At 27.9% G+C, this 12,589-nt stretch overlaps 1 protein-coding gene and 1 pseudogene across 1 annotated transcript; both read left to right on the top strand.

The window, feature by feature from the left end:
• Positions 1–936: 936 nt before the first annotated feature.
• On the top strand, positions 937–1,779 carry LOC141718638 (cinnamoyl-CoA reductase 1-like; annotated as a pseudogene).
• A 4,111-nt stretch (positions 1,780–5,890) lies between these two features.
• LOC141718067 (pentatricopeptide repeat-containing protein At3g60050-like) lies at positions 5,891–8,640 on the top strand. The gene is made up of 2 exons (XM_074520420.1): positions 5,891–7,979; positions 8,139–8,640. The coding sequence occupies exons 1-2, from the start codon at positions 7,518–7,520 to the stop codon at positions 8,169–8,171; spliced, it is 495 nt and encodes a 164-aa protein (XP_074376521.1). The 5' UTR covers positions 5,891–7,517; the 3' UTR covers positions 8,172–8,640.
• The last annotated feature ends 3,949 nt before the right edge of the window (positions 8,641–12,589 follow it).

Below are 12,589 nucleotides of genomic sequence, written 5' to 3'. Positions count from 1 at the left end.
TAAGCACATAATAGAAAAATCTCATTATTTTATAATTACGTGCCAGGTACATTAAAAATATTCATAAAATTTTATTAAACAATATTTAAAATAACACCTGAATTTTGATTTGGAGATCCATATATATGCTTGTTGGGTCCCATATGTATTATAATATCTATATATCTTAATGACTACTTCTTAATTTACCCATGGATAAAAAAATTTACCTACGACCCAAATCATATATTATTTCCTATATTCATGAACAATCCAATTAGTTTCAATTGACCCATCATAATTAATATTTGACTAACTTTGAATTTCAAAAACAATCTATCTATGAAAATTCAAATTAAGATATTAACATGATTTTCTCATATCACTTATTATTTATAATATTTTTGAATTTTGAATTACTTATCTATGGAAAATATCAACCAAAATCAAATTGTGCATAATTGTCTCTGGTATGTTATACTCTCTTTCTCTCTCTCGCTCAATCTCCTCCACATCTCTCTCATATTTTAGTAACTTCCTCATTATCAGTAAAACCAACAAAATCAAATCATGCATGATTTGCTCCTTTATTTACTATATTTTTAAATTTTAAATTTCAAATTACTTATCTATAGAAATTATCACTCCTTGATTTCTAAATTGAGTTAAATTAGATTGATATACACGTCATTTACTCTTCTTCTCTCAAATTTCAAATCTCAGAATCTCATTTTATCTCTTCCTTTTTGCAGGTTACATGTAGATTCTAATTGAGTTTCATTTGCTAATGCAACACAATGAACAAACCGGTTCGTACATCATATTTCTTCTTTTCTCCATTTTTCATTTAATTCGTCTCTGCACTCCTTTCTTTATGTAATTTTAGTATTGTTTTTATATTGATAATATGTTTGTACTATTATTTTGTACATATATTAGTTTAGGCAGAAGATAACTATGGGTTGATTAATTTTATAGCAGTCATTATAGAATCACGAATGAAGGTATGTACACCAACTGTTTAATTTTATATCTCAAAAATCTCGGTTACAAAAATTTGAGTACTTATGTGGTTTGTATTTTTATCAGATAATCCGAAAAATGGCCATTTAAGAGAGCTGGAAGGTGCAAAGGATAGGTGGATGTTATGCATAGCTGATCTTCTTGATTTTGAGAGTTTAAGCAATGCCATTAGTGGTTGTGATGGTATTTTTCATTCTGCTTCTCCTATCACCGATGATCATGTACGTGCATATTTAATTTTTAAAGATTCTGATAATGATTTGGCCTGATAATGGTGGTGACATTATGTGTGCAGGAACAAATGATGGACCATCTGTTATTGTAATCAGAAATGTGATTGTTGCAGCCGCGGAAACAAAAGTACGACGAGTAGTCTTCACTTCATCAATTGGTGCAGTTTACATGTACCCTAACAGAGACCCTGATGAGGTCATTAATGAAGATTGCTGGAGTGATCTTGAATTCTGCAAATCCATCAAGGTAATTAAACTTTAGTGTCCTGATCCGTTTTTTAGTATAACATCGTGATAAACCAGTAGGTTTATTTCGTTTAGTTGTAAATTGATTTTTATTATGCGGAACTGGTACTACTACGGAAAAGCAGTGGCATAAAAGTCTGCATGGGAGGAGGCAAAACAGAGCGGAGTAGACATGGTGGTGACCAGTCCAGTTCTGGTGCTTGGTCCATTGCTGCAGCCCACTGTAAATGCCAACATCGTTCATATTCTAAAGTACCTCACCGGCTCAGCCAAGACTTATGTCAACTCGGTCTGGTAATCTGGTTACACTACATGCATATAGGAAAACGTTCAGAGACACTTTGCTGATTAATCTTTAGCTGCATATGTGTAAATTGATAAACTAGTAGGTTTAGTTCATTTGGTTATAAATTGATTTTTATTATGCAAAACTGGTACTGCTACGGAAATACAGTGGCAGAAAAGTCTTCCGGGGAGGAGGCAAAATAAAGAGGAGTAGACATGGTGATGATGAGTTCAGTTCTGGTGCTTGGTCCATTGTTGCAGCCCACTGTAAATACCAGCATCGTTCATATTCTCAAGTACCTCACCAGCTCATCCAAGAGTTATGTCAACTTGGTTTGGTAATATGGTTACACATATATGCATATAGGCAAACGTTTAGAGACATTTTGCTGATTAATCATTAGCTACATCCTTTGTATAGTTCTAATAAGTGATCTTGATTATTTTTATATGGTTGAACACATAATAGATATTGAGTTGATGGTTGTTTGCAAGTATATTGTATACTGGTATAAAGATAGAGCTTTTCCTATTTTTGTTTTCACCATAAATTCATTCTGAAATTGGAGGTGCAAGATGTCAAAGATAAGAGGAAGATCATGAAGACTGTCTACATTCTTTCAGGTATCCGATATTCATATGATTCCTACTAAATAATTGTGACACTTTCCGCTTCTTTTGAAAATTCAGTAAACAACAAGAGGTTGAGGACTTATGAAACACTACAAGAAAACAAGGCTAAATACAACTGCACAAATACAACCGACATCAAATTCAACCGTTTTCGGTTGAAACTAAGGGTGCGGCTAAATACAACCGCATGCGGTCGTATTTAAATACGGTTGTATTTACGCGGTCGAATTTAGTACTAATTACAACCGAATAAATACAACCGTAAATATATACAACCGTATACGGTTGAGTTTAGGCGTGCTCCTAAATTCAACCGCATTCGGTCGAATTTAGCCTTACTAATTACAACTGAATAAATACCACCGTATTTATATACAACCGTATACGGTTGAGTTTAGGCGTGCTCCTAAATTCAACCGTATTCGGTCGAATTTAGCCTTGCTAAAAAATGGAGGGAATTTTTCCCGCCAACGCATTTTGTACTAAATTCAACCGATTCAGTCGAATTATTTTTAAAAATGGCGAAAAATTTCTGGGAAAAAATATAGAATAAATTTACACGAAATTTATATTTTAGTTCTTGCAAAAAAATTATTATGGTAGGGAGATATTTATCGTTCAATTAATAATTATAGTTTGAGTTTCAATTTATTTTGTATTTATTTTTTTCTAAAATTTTTGTCATATAACTAAAATATACAGATATTGACATCCGTACGGTTGGATCATTCATTAATATTTTTAAAAATATCGAAACATCAATATGGGATTAAACACTAGTTAGAAGTACTGGTCAAACTACTGTTTGACTGTTAAAAAGGCAAACCTAATATATTTATTTTTTTCTAAAATTTTTGTCATATCACTAAAATATATTGATCTTGACATCCGTACGGTTGGATCATTCATTAATATTTTAAAAATATCGAAACATCAATATGGGATTAAACACTAGTTAGAAGTACTGGTCAAACTACTCCCTGACTCTTAAAAATGCAAACCAAATATATTTATTTTTTTCTAAAAATTTTGTCATATCACTAAAATATACAGATATTGACATCCGTATGGTTGGATAATTCATTAATATTTTTAAAAATATTGAATCATCAATATGGGATTAAACACTAGTTAGAAGTACTGGTCAAATTACTAGTTGACTGTTAAAAAGCAAACCGAATATATTTATTTTTTTCTAAAATTTTTGTGATATCTCTAAAATATATTAATCTTGACATCCGTCCGGTTGGATCATTCATTAATATTTTTAAAAATATCGAAACATCAATATAGGATTAAGCACTAGTTAGAAGTACTGGTCAAACTACTCTTTGACTATTAAAAAGATAAACCAAATATATTTATTTTTTTCTAAAATTTTGTCATATCACTAAAATATACAGATATTGACATCCGTACGGTTGGATCATTCATTAATATTTTTAAAAATATCGAATCATCAATATGGGATTAAACACTAGTTAGAAGTACTGGTCAAATTACTAGTTGACTGTTAAAAAAGAAAACCGAATATATTTATTTTTTTCTAAAATTTTTGTCATATCTCTAAAATATATTAATCTTGACATCCGTACGGTTGGATCATTCATTAATATTTTTAAAAATATCGAAATATCAATATGGGATTAAGCACTAGTTAGAAGTACTGGTCAAACTACTCTTTGACTATTAAAAAGACAAACCAAATATATTTATTTTTTTCTAAAATTTTTGTCATATCACTAAAATATATAGATCTTGACATCCGTATGGTTGGATCATTCATTAATATTTTTAAAAATATCGAAACATCAATATGGGATTAAATACTAGTTAGAAGTACTGGTCAAACTACTCTTTAACTCTTAAAAAGGCAAACCAAATATATTTATTTTTTTCTAAATTTTTTGTCATATCACTAAAATATACAGATCTTGACATCCGTACGGTTGAATTATTCATTAATATTTTTAAAAATATCGAATCATCAATATGGGATTAAACACTAGTTAAAAGTACAGGTCAAATTTCTAGTTGACTGTTAAAAAAGCAAACCAAATATATTTATTTTATTTCTAAAATTTTTGTCATATCACAAAAATATACTGATTTTGACATCCGTACGGTTGGATCATTCATTAATATTTTTAAAAATATCGAAACATCAATATGAGATTAAACATTAGTTAGAAGTACTGGTCAAGTTAATGTTTTGATTTTTTCAAAACAATTTTTGAATGATCCAACCGTAAGGATTTGAAGATCTATATATATTAGTAATATGATAAAAAGTTTAGAAAAAAATAAATTTATTTGATTTGCTATTTTAACAGTCAACTAGTAGTTTGACCCGTATTTCTTAATAGTGTTGAGTCCCATATTATTGTTTCGATTTTTTCAAAACAATTTATGAATGATCCAAATATAAGGATGTGAAGATCTATATATATTAGTGATATGATAAAAATTTTAGAAAAAAATAAATTTGTTTGCTTTACTATTTCACAAGTCAAGTAGTAGTTTGACTAGTATTTCTCAATACTGTTTAGTCTCATATTAATCTTTTGATTTTTTAAAAACAATTTAAGGATGATCAAACCCTAAGGATTTGAAGATCTATATCTATTAGTGATATGGTAAAAAATTTAGAAAAAAATAAATTTACTTGATTTGCTATTTAAACAGTCAACTAGTAGTTTGACCCGTATTCCCTAATAGTGTTTAGTTCTGTATTAATGTTTCGATTTTTTCAAAACAATTTATAAATGATCCAAACATAAACATGTGAAGATCTATATATATAGTAAAACCCAATAGGAGAATTTACTAATATTTCAAAACTAATTTGACTAAATAGTAAAACCCAATGGAAGAATTTACTCTAAGCATCCATGTATGAAATATTTTTTAAGTTATATCTTAAAAAAATATTTTTATAATTTTTTTAGTTTTATTTTGAATATGAAAATAAAGATAAGTTTTGATTAGTTGGAGTAAATTGACATCTATAACCGAATTCATAGTATTTGTTTTAATAAAAAAATTAATTGATCAAATGATAAATATTTGCGGTATTTATGATAAAATTGATCAAAATCATGAATTCAAAATAGTGATTTCTCAAAAATAAATTTTAAAATTTTGAATATTATAGTATTTTAGGGAAAATATTAATTAATTATATAAGTCTTATTAAAGGGAATAAATTATATAATAATAATAATAATAATAATAATAATAATAATAATAATAATAATAATAAGGACACTCCTAAATTCAACCGAATACGGTTGTATTTAGAGCCACGTCAGCGATCCGCGTGAGTTATATCTAACGGACCAAGTTCAACTACTATCGTATCAATCCAACAGTTGATTTTCCATTTTACAAGAAATATTTATAAATCAAAATAAAACAAAATTAAATAAACTAAAAATAAAATTTATTAAACCCCCACCCCACCCCACCCCACCCCATCCCATCCCATCCCATCCCATCCCATTACTCCGCTCACCATTCCTTCTTGCCTCACGGTTCAACCAACTCCCTCTGCATAACTCCCTGTATACACACTTTTTATTCCAAAATCATTCATATAATCATCAACAATCTCTACTATGGTCCCAAACTCACGTATAATCATCACTATCATCCCAAACTCACCCACCATTTTTCCACAACCCGTCCTAAACCCACCAGATCTGAACCCATCTAACCCAAAATCGTTCTAAACGAACCCGATAATAATTATAATATAGCTCGCCGGAGATCGAAGAATGGTTTCCGTTTGCGTTGAGGGTCAGCGACTGCAGGAGATGATAGTTCTTAGACACGTTGAATGAGTTTAAAGCGGGTGATATGACAAATATAAGTGTTGAGTGGTCAGATGTGATAATTGTTATGAGTTTATTTTGAATGCACAAAAGTTGTATGATGAAAGTCCTCAATGAGTTTTTTGCTGGTATTTTGAAACTTTGATTTTTTGGGGTACCGGGTTGAATGGGGTGCTTTAATTTGATGCAGATAATGTGTATTTTTAAAAGGCTCGCCGGAATCTGGAAACCTTCCGATTCCGGTGAGGTATTTTTTTTAAATTTGGTGTTCCTTATTTCGACTGAATGGGGTTGTATTTAGCAGTATATTTTTGACCATATGCTGTCGAATTTATTTTTTTGGGGACTGTTCAAATTTTTTCAAAAAATTTAAAATTTTGGGCGGGATTTTAAAATTTTAACTGAAAATTTAAATTTGACTGAATGCGGTTGTATTTATGCGGTTGTATTTACGCGGTTGTATTTAGCCGCTCGTTTGACCGGTTGTATTTAGTGTAAATACGACCGGTCTACTAAATATGACTCGAGTATTTTCGACCGGCCCAAAAAACGGTTGTATTTAGTTAAATACAACCGAATTCGGTTGTATTTAACTAAATACAACCGTTTTTTTGGCGGTTGTATTTAGGCGTTTTTTTGTAGTGAAAATTCTGAAAAATATTAGATGCCGACTACACTTTATACCACACTTTGAGGAGTAAGAGGTTGAAAATTCTGAAAAATATTGGAATGGAATAAATGGATCTGGTTGAATATATTTTTTTAAAACATACTTTCATGTGATTTTTCTGTATTCATTTATCTTCTTTGATCCTTACCAGTGTGAACTTATGCTCAGCAAGAGTCACTCTAAGAGTATAGATAGAAAAACTGAAGCAGTGGATCTTAGGACTCTTCTGATCAGTATGGGACACCACTTAAGATACTTGGGTGATTTTACTTATAAAATTTAGTATTTAGTAAGCTGAATAGTTGTCTGACATGCTTTGTTTTATAAACTAATTGTGCTACAATTTGTTAATTTTTTATTATGACATAAAATGATCTTAATAAGTTGAATAGTTGTCTGGCCTGTTTAGTATTTCATAAGTTGAATGTTGCAGATATGTATTTAGTAGGTCTGTTTAGGGATATTGACGAATATTAATTATGCCAATAAAACCAGGTACGCAAAAATGGGTTATAAGTTCTTTATGTGGGTTGGTAAACAAGAAAACTTTTTGCATACAGTGAATTCATATCATTTGATGATGAAGATTTTTGCGATTCTGAGGAATATAAAGCTATGTGGAGATTAGTTGATGAAATGATCGAGAAAGGATTACCGACAACTGCACGAATGTTCAACATTGTAATATGTACCTGTGGTCAAGCAGGTTTAGCTAGAAAAACTGTAGAAAGATTTGTTAAGTTGAAGTCATTTAGTTATAGGCCATTTAAGCATTCCTTCAATGCAATTTTATACTCCATTCTTACAGTGAAGCAGTACAAATTGATTGAGTGGGTGTACCGGCAGATGTTGATCGAAGGTCATGATCCGGATATATTGACTTATAATGTTTTAATGGTTGCAAAATATAGGCTCGGGAAGCTTGAACAGTTCCACAAACTACTAGAAGAAATGGGTAGGAATGGATTTTCTCCTGATTCTTATACATTTAACATCCTTCTTCATGTTATTGGAAAAGGTGACAAACCACTACCAGCATTTAATCTTTTGAACTATATGAAGGAAGTTGGCATTGAGGCAAGTGTTCTTCACTTCACTACATTGATAGATGGGCTGAGTAGAGCTAGAAATTTGGATGCGTGTAAATATTTTTTTTACTGAGATGACTAAATATGGATGTTCGCCAGATGTGGTTTGTTAATTACACTGTTATTATTACAGTATTTATTGTTGCAGGAGAGCTGGAGACAGTCAGGAATATTTTGCTGAGATGATTGTCAAATGCCAGGTCCCAAATGTCTTTACCTACAATTCAATGATCCGTGGGCTTTGCATGGCAGGGATGTTTAAGGAGGTCTGCTTGATGCTTGAAGATATGGAATCCAGAGGGTATAATCCAAATTTTCTCGTGTATAATACCCTGGTTAGTTACTTGCAGAATGCTGGAAAGATGTCTGAAGCTAATGAAGTTATAAGAGTTATGGTGGGAAAGGGGAGGTATGTTGATCTTATATCAAAGTTCAAGCGTTATAGAAGATGCTAAGGCGGCTAACTATGCGGAATTCAGCTGTAAATTTATAAGAGTACTTATTGGTGTAGATATACATGATGCTTCTTTTTTATACTGTGTAAGTTTAGCTATGTCATTGTTTAATAAGTTGAATCTTTAATAAGGGTTAAAAAATGTGTATACGGAGTATAAATTGTTACATAAACAGATTTTATGCAAGTTTAGGTTCTTAAGGAATTATCATATTAGTGCATTGCATTTGATTAGTGCATTCCATATGGATAATAAAATTAACATACCTAAGATTTGTATTTTCAATCATATTAAAGTATAATTTTTTAATTTTATATTTACTTATCATCTTTTATATTTTCTTTACAATTATACAAATTTAGATTTTATTTAGTAACATGCAAAGTTTGCAAATAACTATATAGTTTTCATTTATTTATAATATATATTTACCATTTTGAAAATTTCGAATTTTATTTTGCTAATATGTAACCAGGCCCGGTAAAAAAGGATGAAGAAATGAAAACCATAAATGTATCTAACGATTTAATAATATATTCTATAATTACATTTTTTAATTTAATAATATTTAAAATGTGATGTCATGGTGCAACTCAGAAAAGTTTATAATTGAATCTTCTAATTTTATAATGTTTCAAATTACTTATATTGTTAATTACATTTTTCATTTTGACAATTTTTAAAATTTTAAAATATCTATAGTTCTAAAACAAATTTTTATGCAAATCAATTACAAAAATTTTCCAATTATTTAAAGAAAAAATTATATATTTTATATAGCAAAATTATATTTTAATGCCAATATTTAATTCAACTTCAAAATAAATTATACTATGTATAATGATATTTATAATATTTTTCTGTCCGATTAACTTTTATATATTCAACAAGCAAATAAGTTATGGTATTCTAATATTTAGTATAGATAAATGATTGTAGTCGGCTTTTTATAGTTTCATTATAAGATCACTTTTCTAATCTAATTTTTTAAAATAAAAACGTTAAATGATAAATTATAGTTTTTGGATTTTAAAAAAGTACACTCATAATTTCTAAAAAAATTATAATCTTTTGCATTATAAAATATATATTTATATTTCTCAATATTTTGGTATTTAAATTTTAAAATATGGGATATAACAAACATGAATTCTAAGTTATGAAACTTTTTTTATTTTGACAATTATGAGTGACAAATTATATTCTCTTGATAAATAAGAGATTTTTTCAATAGTATGCCATAACTCAAATATTTTGACAATTATAATAAGATTATGTCATTTTAAATTTTTTTTGAGCAAACTCTGTTCAAAAAAAAATTACAATTTTATAAATTTTTTTGAAAAATTAATTTTATAATGTTTAAATTAGGAGGTGTCACTTTAAGGTGACTATCAGTATGATTAAAATGATTTTTTAATAAAAAAAACTCCATTAGCGAAATAATTTTAATGGGCTAATGTTTAATTTTGCAAATTGTATACGTCAAATATAACATAATAGTTGTTAATTATTATATTTTAAAATAACTTATTTAAAGTAATTACATTTTTAATTTTTTCAAAGTTTAAAGTGTGAGGTTTTGCCGTAAGCCGACGATGAGTAATATTGAAATAAATTTTATATCAAAATTCATCTACTTTGAATATAACTATATAATTTTCATTTATTAATAGTACATATTTACAGCAATTGTATTGATTATAGTTGGGAGCTGCTGGCGCAGGGATGTTGCTAGGGCCATCCATTTATAATAATTTTATGTAATTTTAATTTTTTTAGAGCAAACTGTGTCGAGGAAATAAATATTTTAATTTTATAATATTTTTGTTCAAGAACTAATTTTATAATATTTAAATTAGGAGTGTAAGTGGGGCTATCAGTAATATTTAAATGAATTTTTAATAAAAAAAAACTGTGTTGCCAAAATAGTTTTAATGCACTAATGTTTATTTTTGCAAATTGTATACATCAAATATAAATAGTGATTGTCAATTAACATATTTTAAAATAATTTATGTAGAGTATTTACATTTTTTATTTTTCAGAGTTTAAAGTGCGAGGTGTCGCCGTAAGGCGATACCGAGTAATATTGAACTAAATTTTATATCAAAATTTAATATATGTTAATTCTATTAGAGGAGTAATAGACAAAAAAATGATTTCGAGTTTATATGTTTACTTTGTTAGAACCACGATCAACTGAAATAATCGTTTTAAAAATAACATTTATAACCTACAAAAATTGTATAAATTATATTTATCTACTGAAAAAATGAATTTTCAAAGATGAAACGGAAACAATATATTAACGACTCTCTCAATTGAATTAATTATATATATTACTAACAAAATATTTAGTAAAAATTATTCACCTTAAAATATTTTGAGATATGAATGCTAACATTTCTGAATATGATTGTATAAACAACAACATTAGAAGCAGCCATGTGAACCTCACTTTTGCAATATAGCAGATGAGGGACATTAGCTTCCACTGGTGAACTATGGCAGGTTTTGATCCTGCCACATCTATGGATATCAGATGGCAACAATTGCACTATAAGACTTGTGCTATTGAATAGTTTACGTCAATTCTATGTATTCTAATGTCTGAAAATTTAAGTTCTATTATCTTAGGTAGAACTTATCTCAAGTATCAATCTATCTATATGTTATGTTTTATAAACTTTTTTTTGTTATAAGTTTCTTGACATTTATATTGTGCATAACATTTTTATGTTACACGACAAATTTAAAAAACTTTAATGAATGCAGATTGTAAGATAATAGTGGTAGATTACATTTGCTAAATCTTTCTCAAATGTAATTTCTTTTACAACAGCAATGAATATTCGTACTTTCTCGATGGTTATCCTATTGATGTGCTCTTTGATACTATTTATGTTAACATGTTATCAAATTCTAAGACGCGGAATAATATTTTGCAAGTAATGTTGTGTTAGTCTCTTAAATATATTATTGCAACATATGTCAAAAATATTATTCCCGTTAAAATATAAGCGTTAAAAAGAGTAATGTTGTTTTAGTGTTCAACTGAGAAATTTCGTAAACAACATTTATAAATTGAAAACATTGCGTGAACTGTGTTTATTTGAAAAAATGAATCAAGACGAGACGAAAAAATATATGAAACAATTCTATTTATTGAATTAAAATATATATCACTAACAATAATTTTAAGTAGCATTAAATCATTTAAAATACTTAAAAAATGTACTATATATATAATAAACTTTACATGTGTTCACACTAGGTATATATTAATTACTTTTCAAAGTAATTAATTTAATTCTTTTTATATATTTTTTTATTTTATTTATATTTTTAACATTTAACCATTATCAAAATATTTGGGAAGTATAAAACTTATAAGAATATGAGATCTAAATTTCAATTATCGAATGTAATTTTTTATATTAATTTCTTACAAGTAGAAAATTATTCAAAAAAAATTATTTCTTATAAAATAATAGTACAATTTTGAATTTTACAAAATAATTTCTTATAAGGTTGTTTAGGATTGATGTAACATCAATAACATTATATAATGGTAAAAAAATTATTTTGTAAAACTCAAAATCGTATTATTTATTTTACTTGGTAGCTAGATTTATGCATTTGAAAGATCTAATCTAAAAATGGTATATAAAAATATAAAAATAAACATGCTTCAATATAATTTATATAAAAACAATAACATATTAAGAACGACATGATAAGAATAATACTTTAAGTATAAATTAATGAAATGTAATGAAATTTCACTTAAAAAAATCTAAATTTTAATATTTAAATTTTTGAAGATTTTAAAAAATGTCAAATTACTGCAAGATTTAGTATTTTCACATGAAAGAAATTGTGGTCAAGTTATTTTTATAAAATTACTTTTTAATTAGAGTATTACATAAATCATTTAAATTTTCATCTTCCTAAATTCACTCGCAACCGCAATCCTCACTAATTAGTAACACCTCCCGCTTCCTCTTTAACCATATAAATTTATCTTATACAAAATGCGAGACGGCACCGTGAGGTGACGTCGAGTAACGCTGGTTGAAATAATTACACTCAATGAAATTTACGAAGATTAATATACACAATCGAGATAATTATCTTTTTA

The sequence above is a fragment of the Apium graveolens genome, chromosome 4 (assembly GCF_009905375.1).
Source record: "Apium graveolens cultivar Ventura chromosome 4, ASM990537v1, whole genome shotgun sequence".
In the NCBI taxonomy this organism is placed as follows: Eukaryota; Viridiplantae; Streptophyta; class Magnoliopsida; order Apiales; family Apiaceae; genus Apium; species Apium graveolens.
Note: the sequence above shows the minus strand (reverse complement) of the source record. Positions and strands in the feature narration are given on the sequence as shown.

Coding starts and splice junctions, on each gene's coding strand:
- LOC141718067 (XM_074520420.1), top strand. CDS start 7,518: ATGTGGAGATTAGTTGATGAAATGATCGAGAAAGGATTACCGACAACT. Junction 7,980..8,138: donor TGAAGGAAGTTGGCATTGAG/GCAAGTGTTCTT, acceptor TTATTGTTGCAG/GAGAGCTGGAGACAGTCAGG.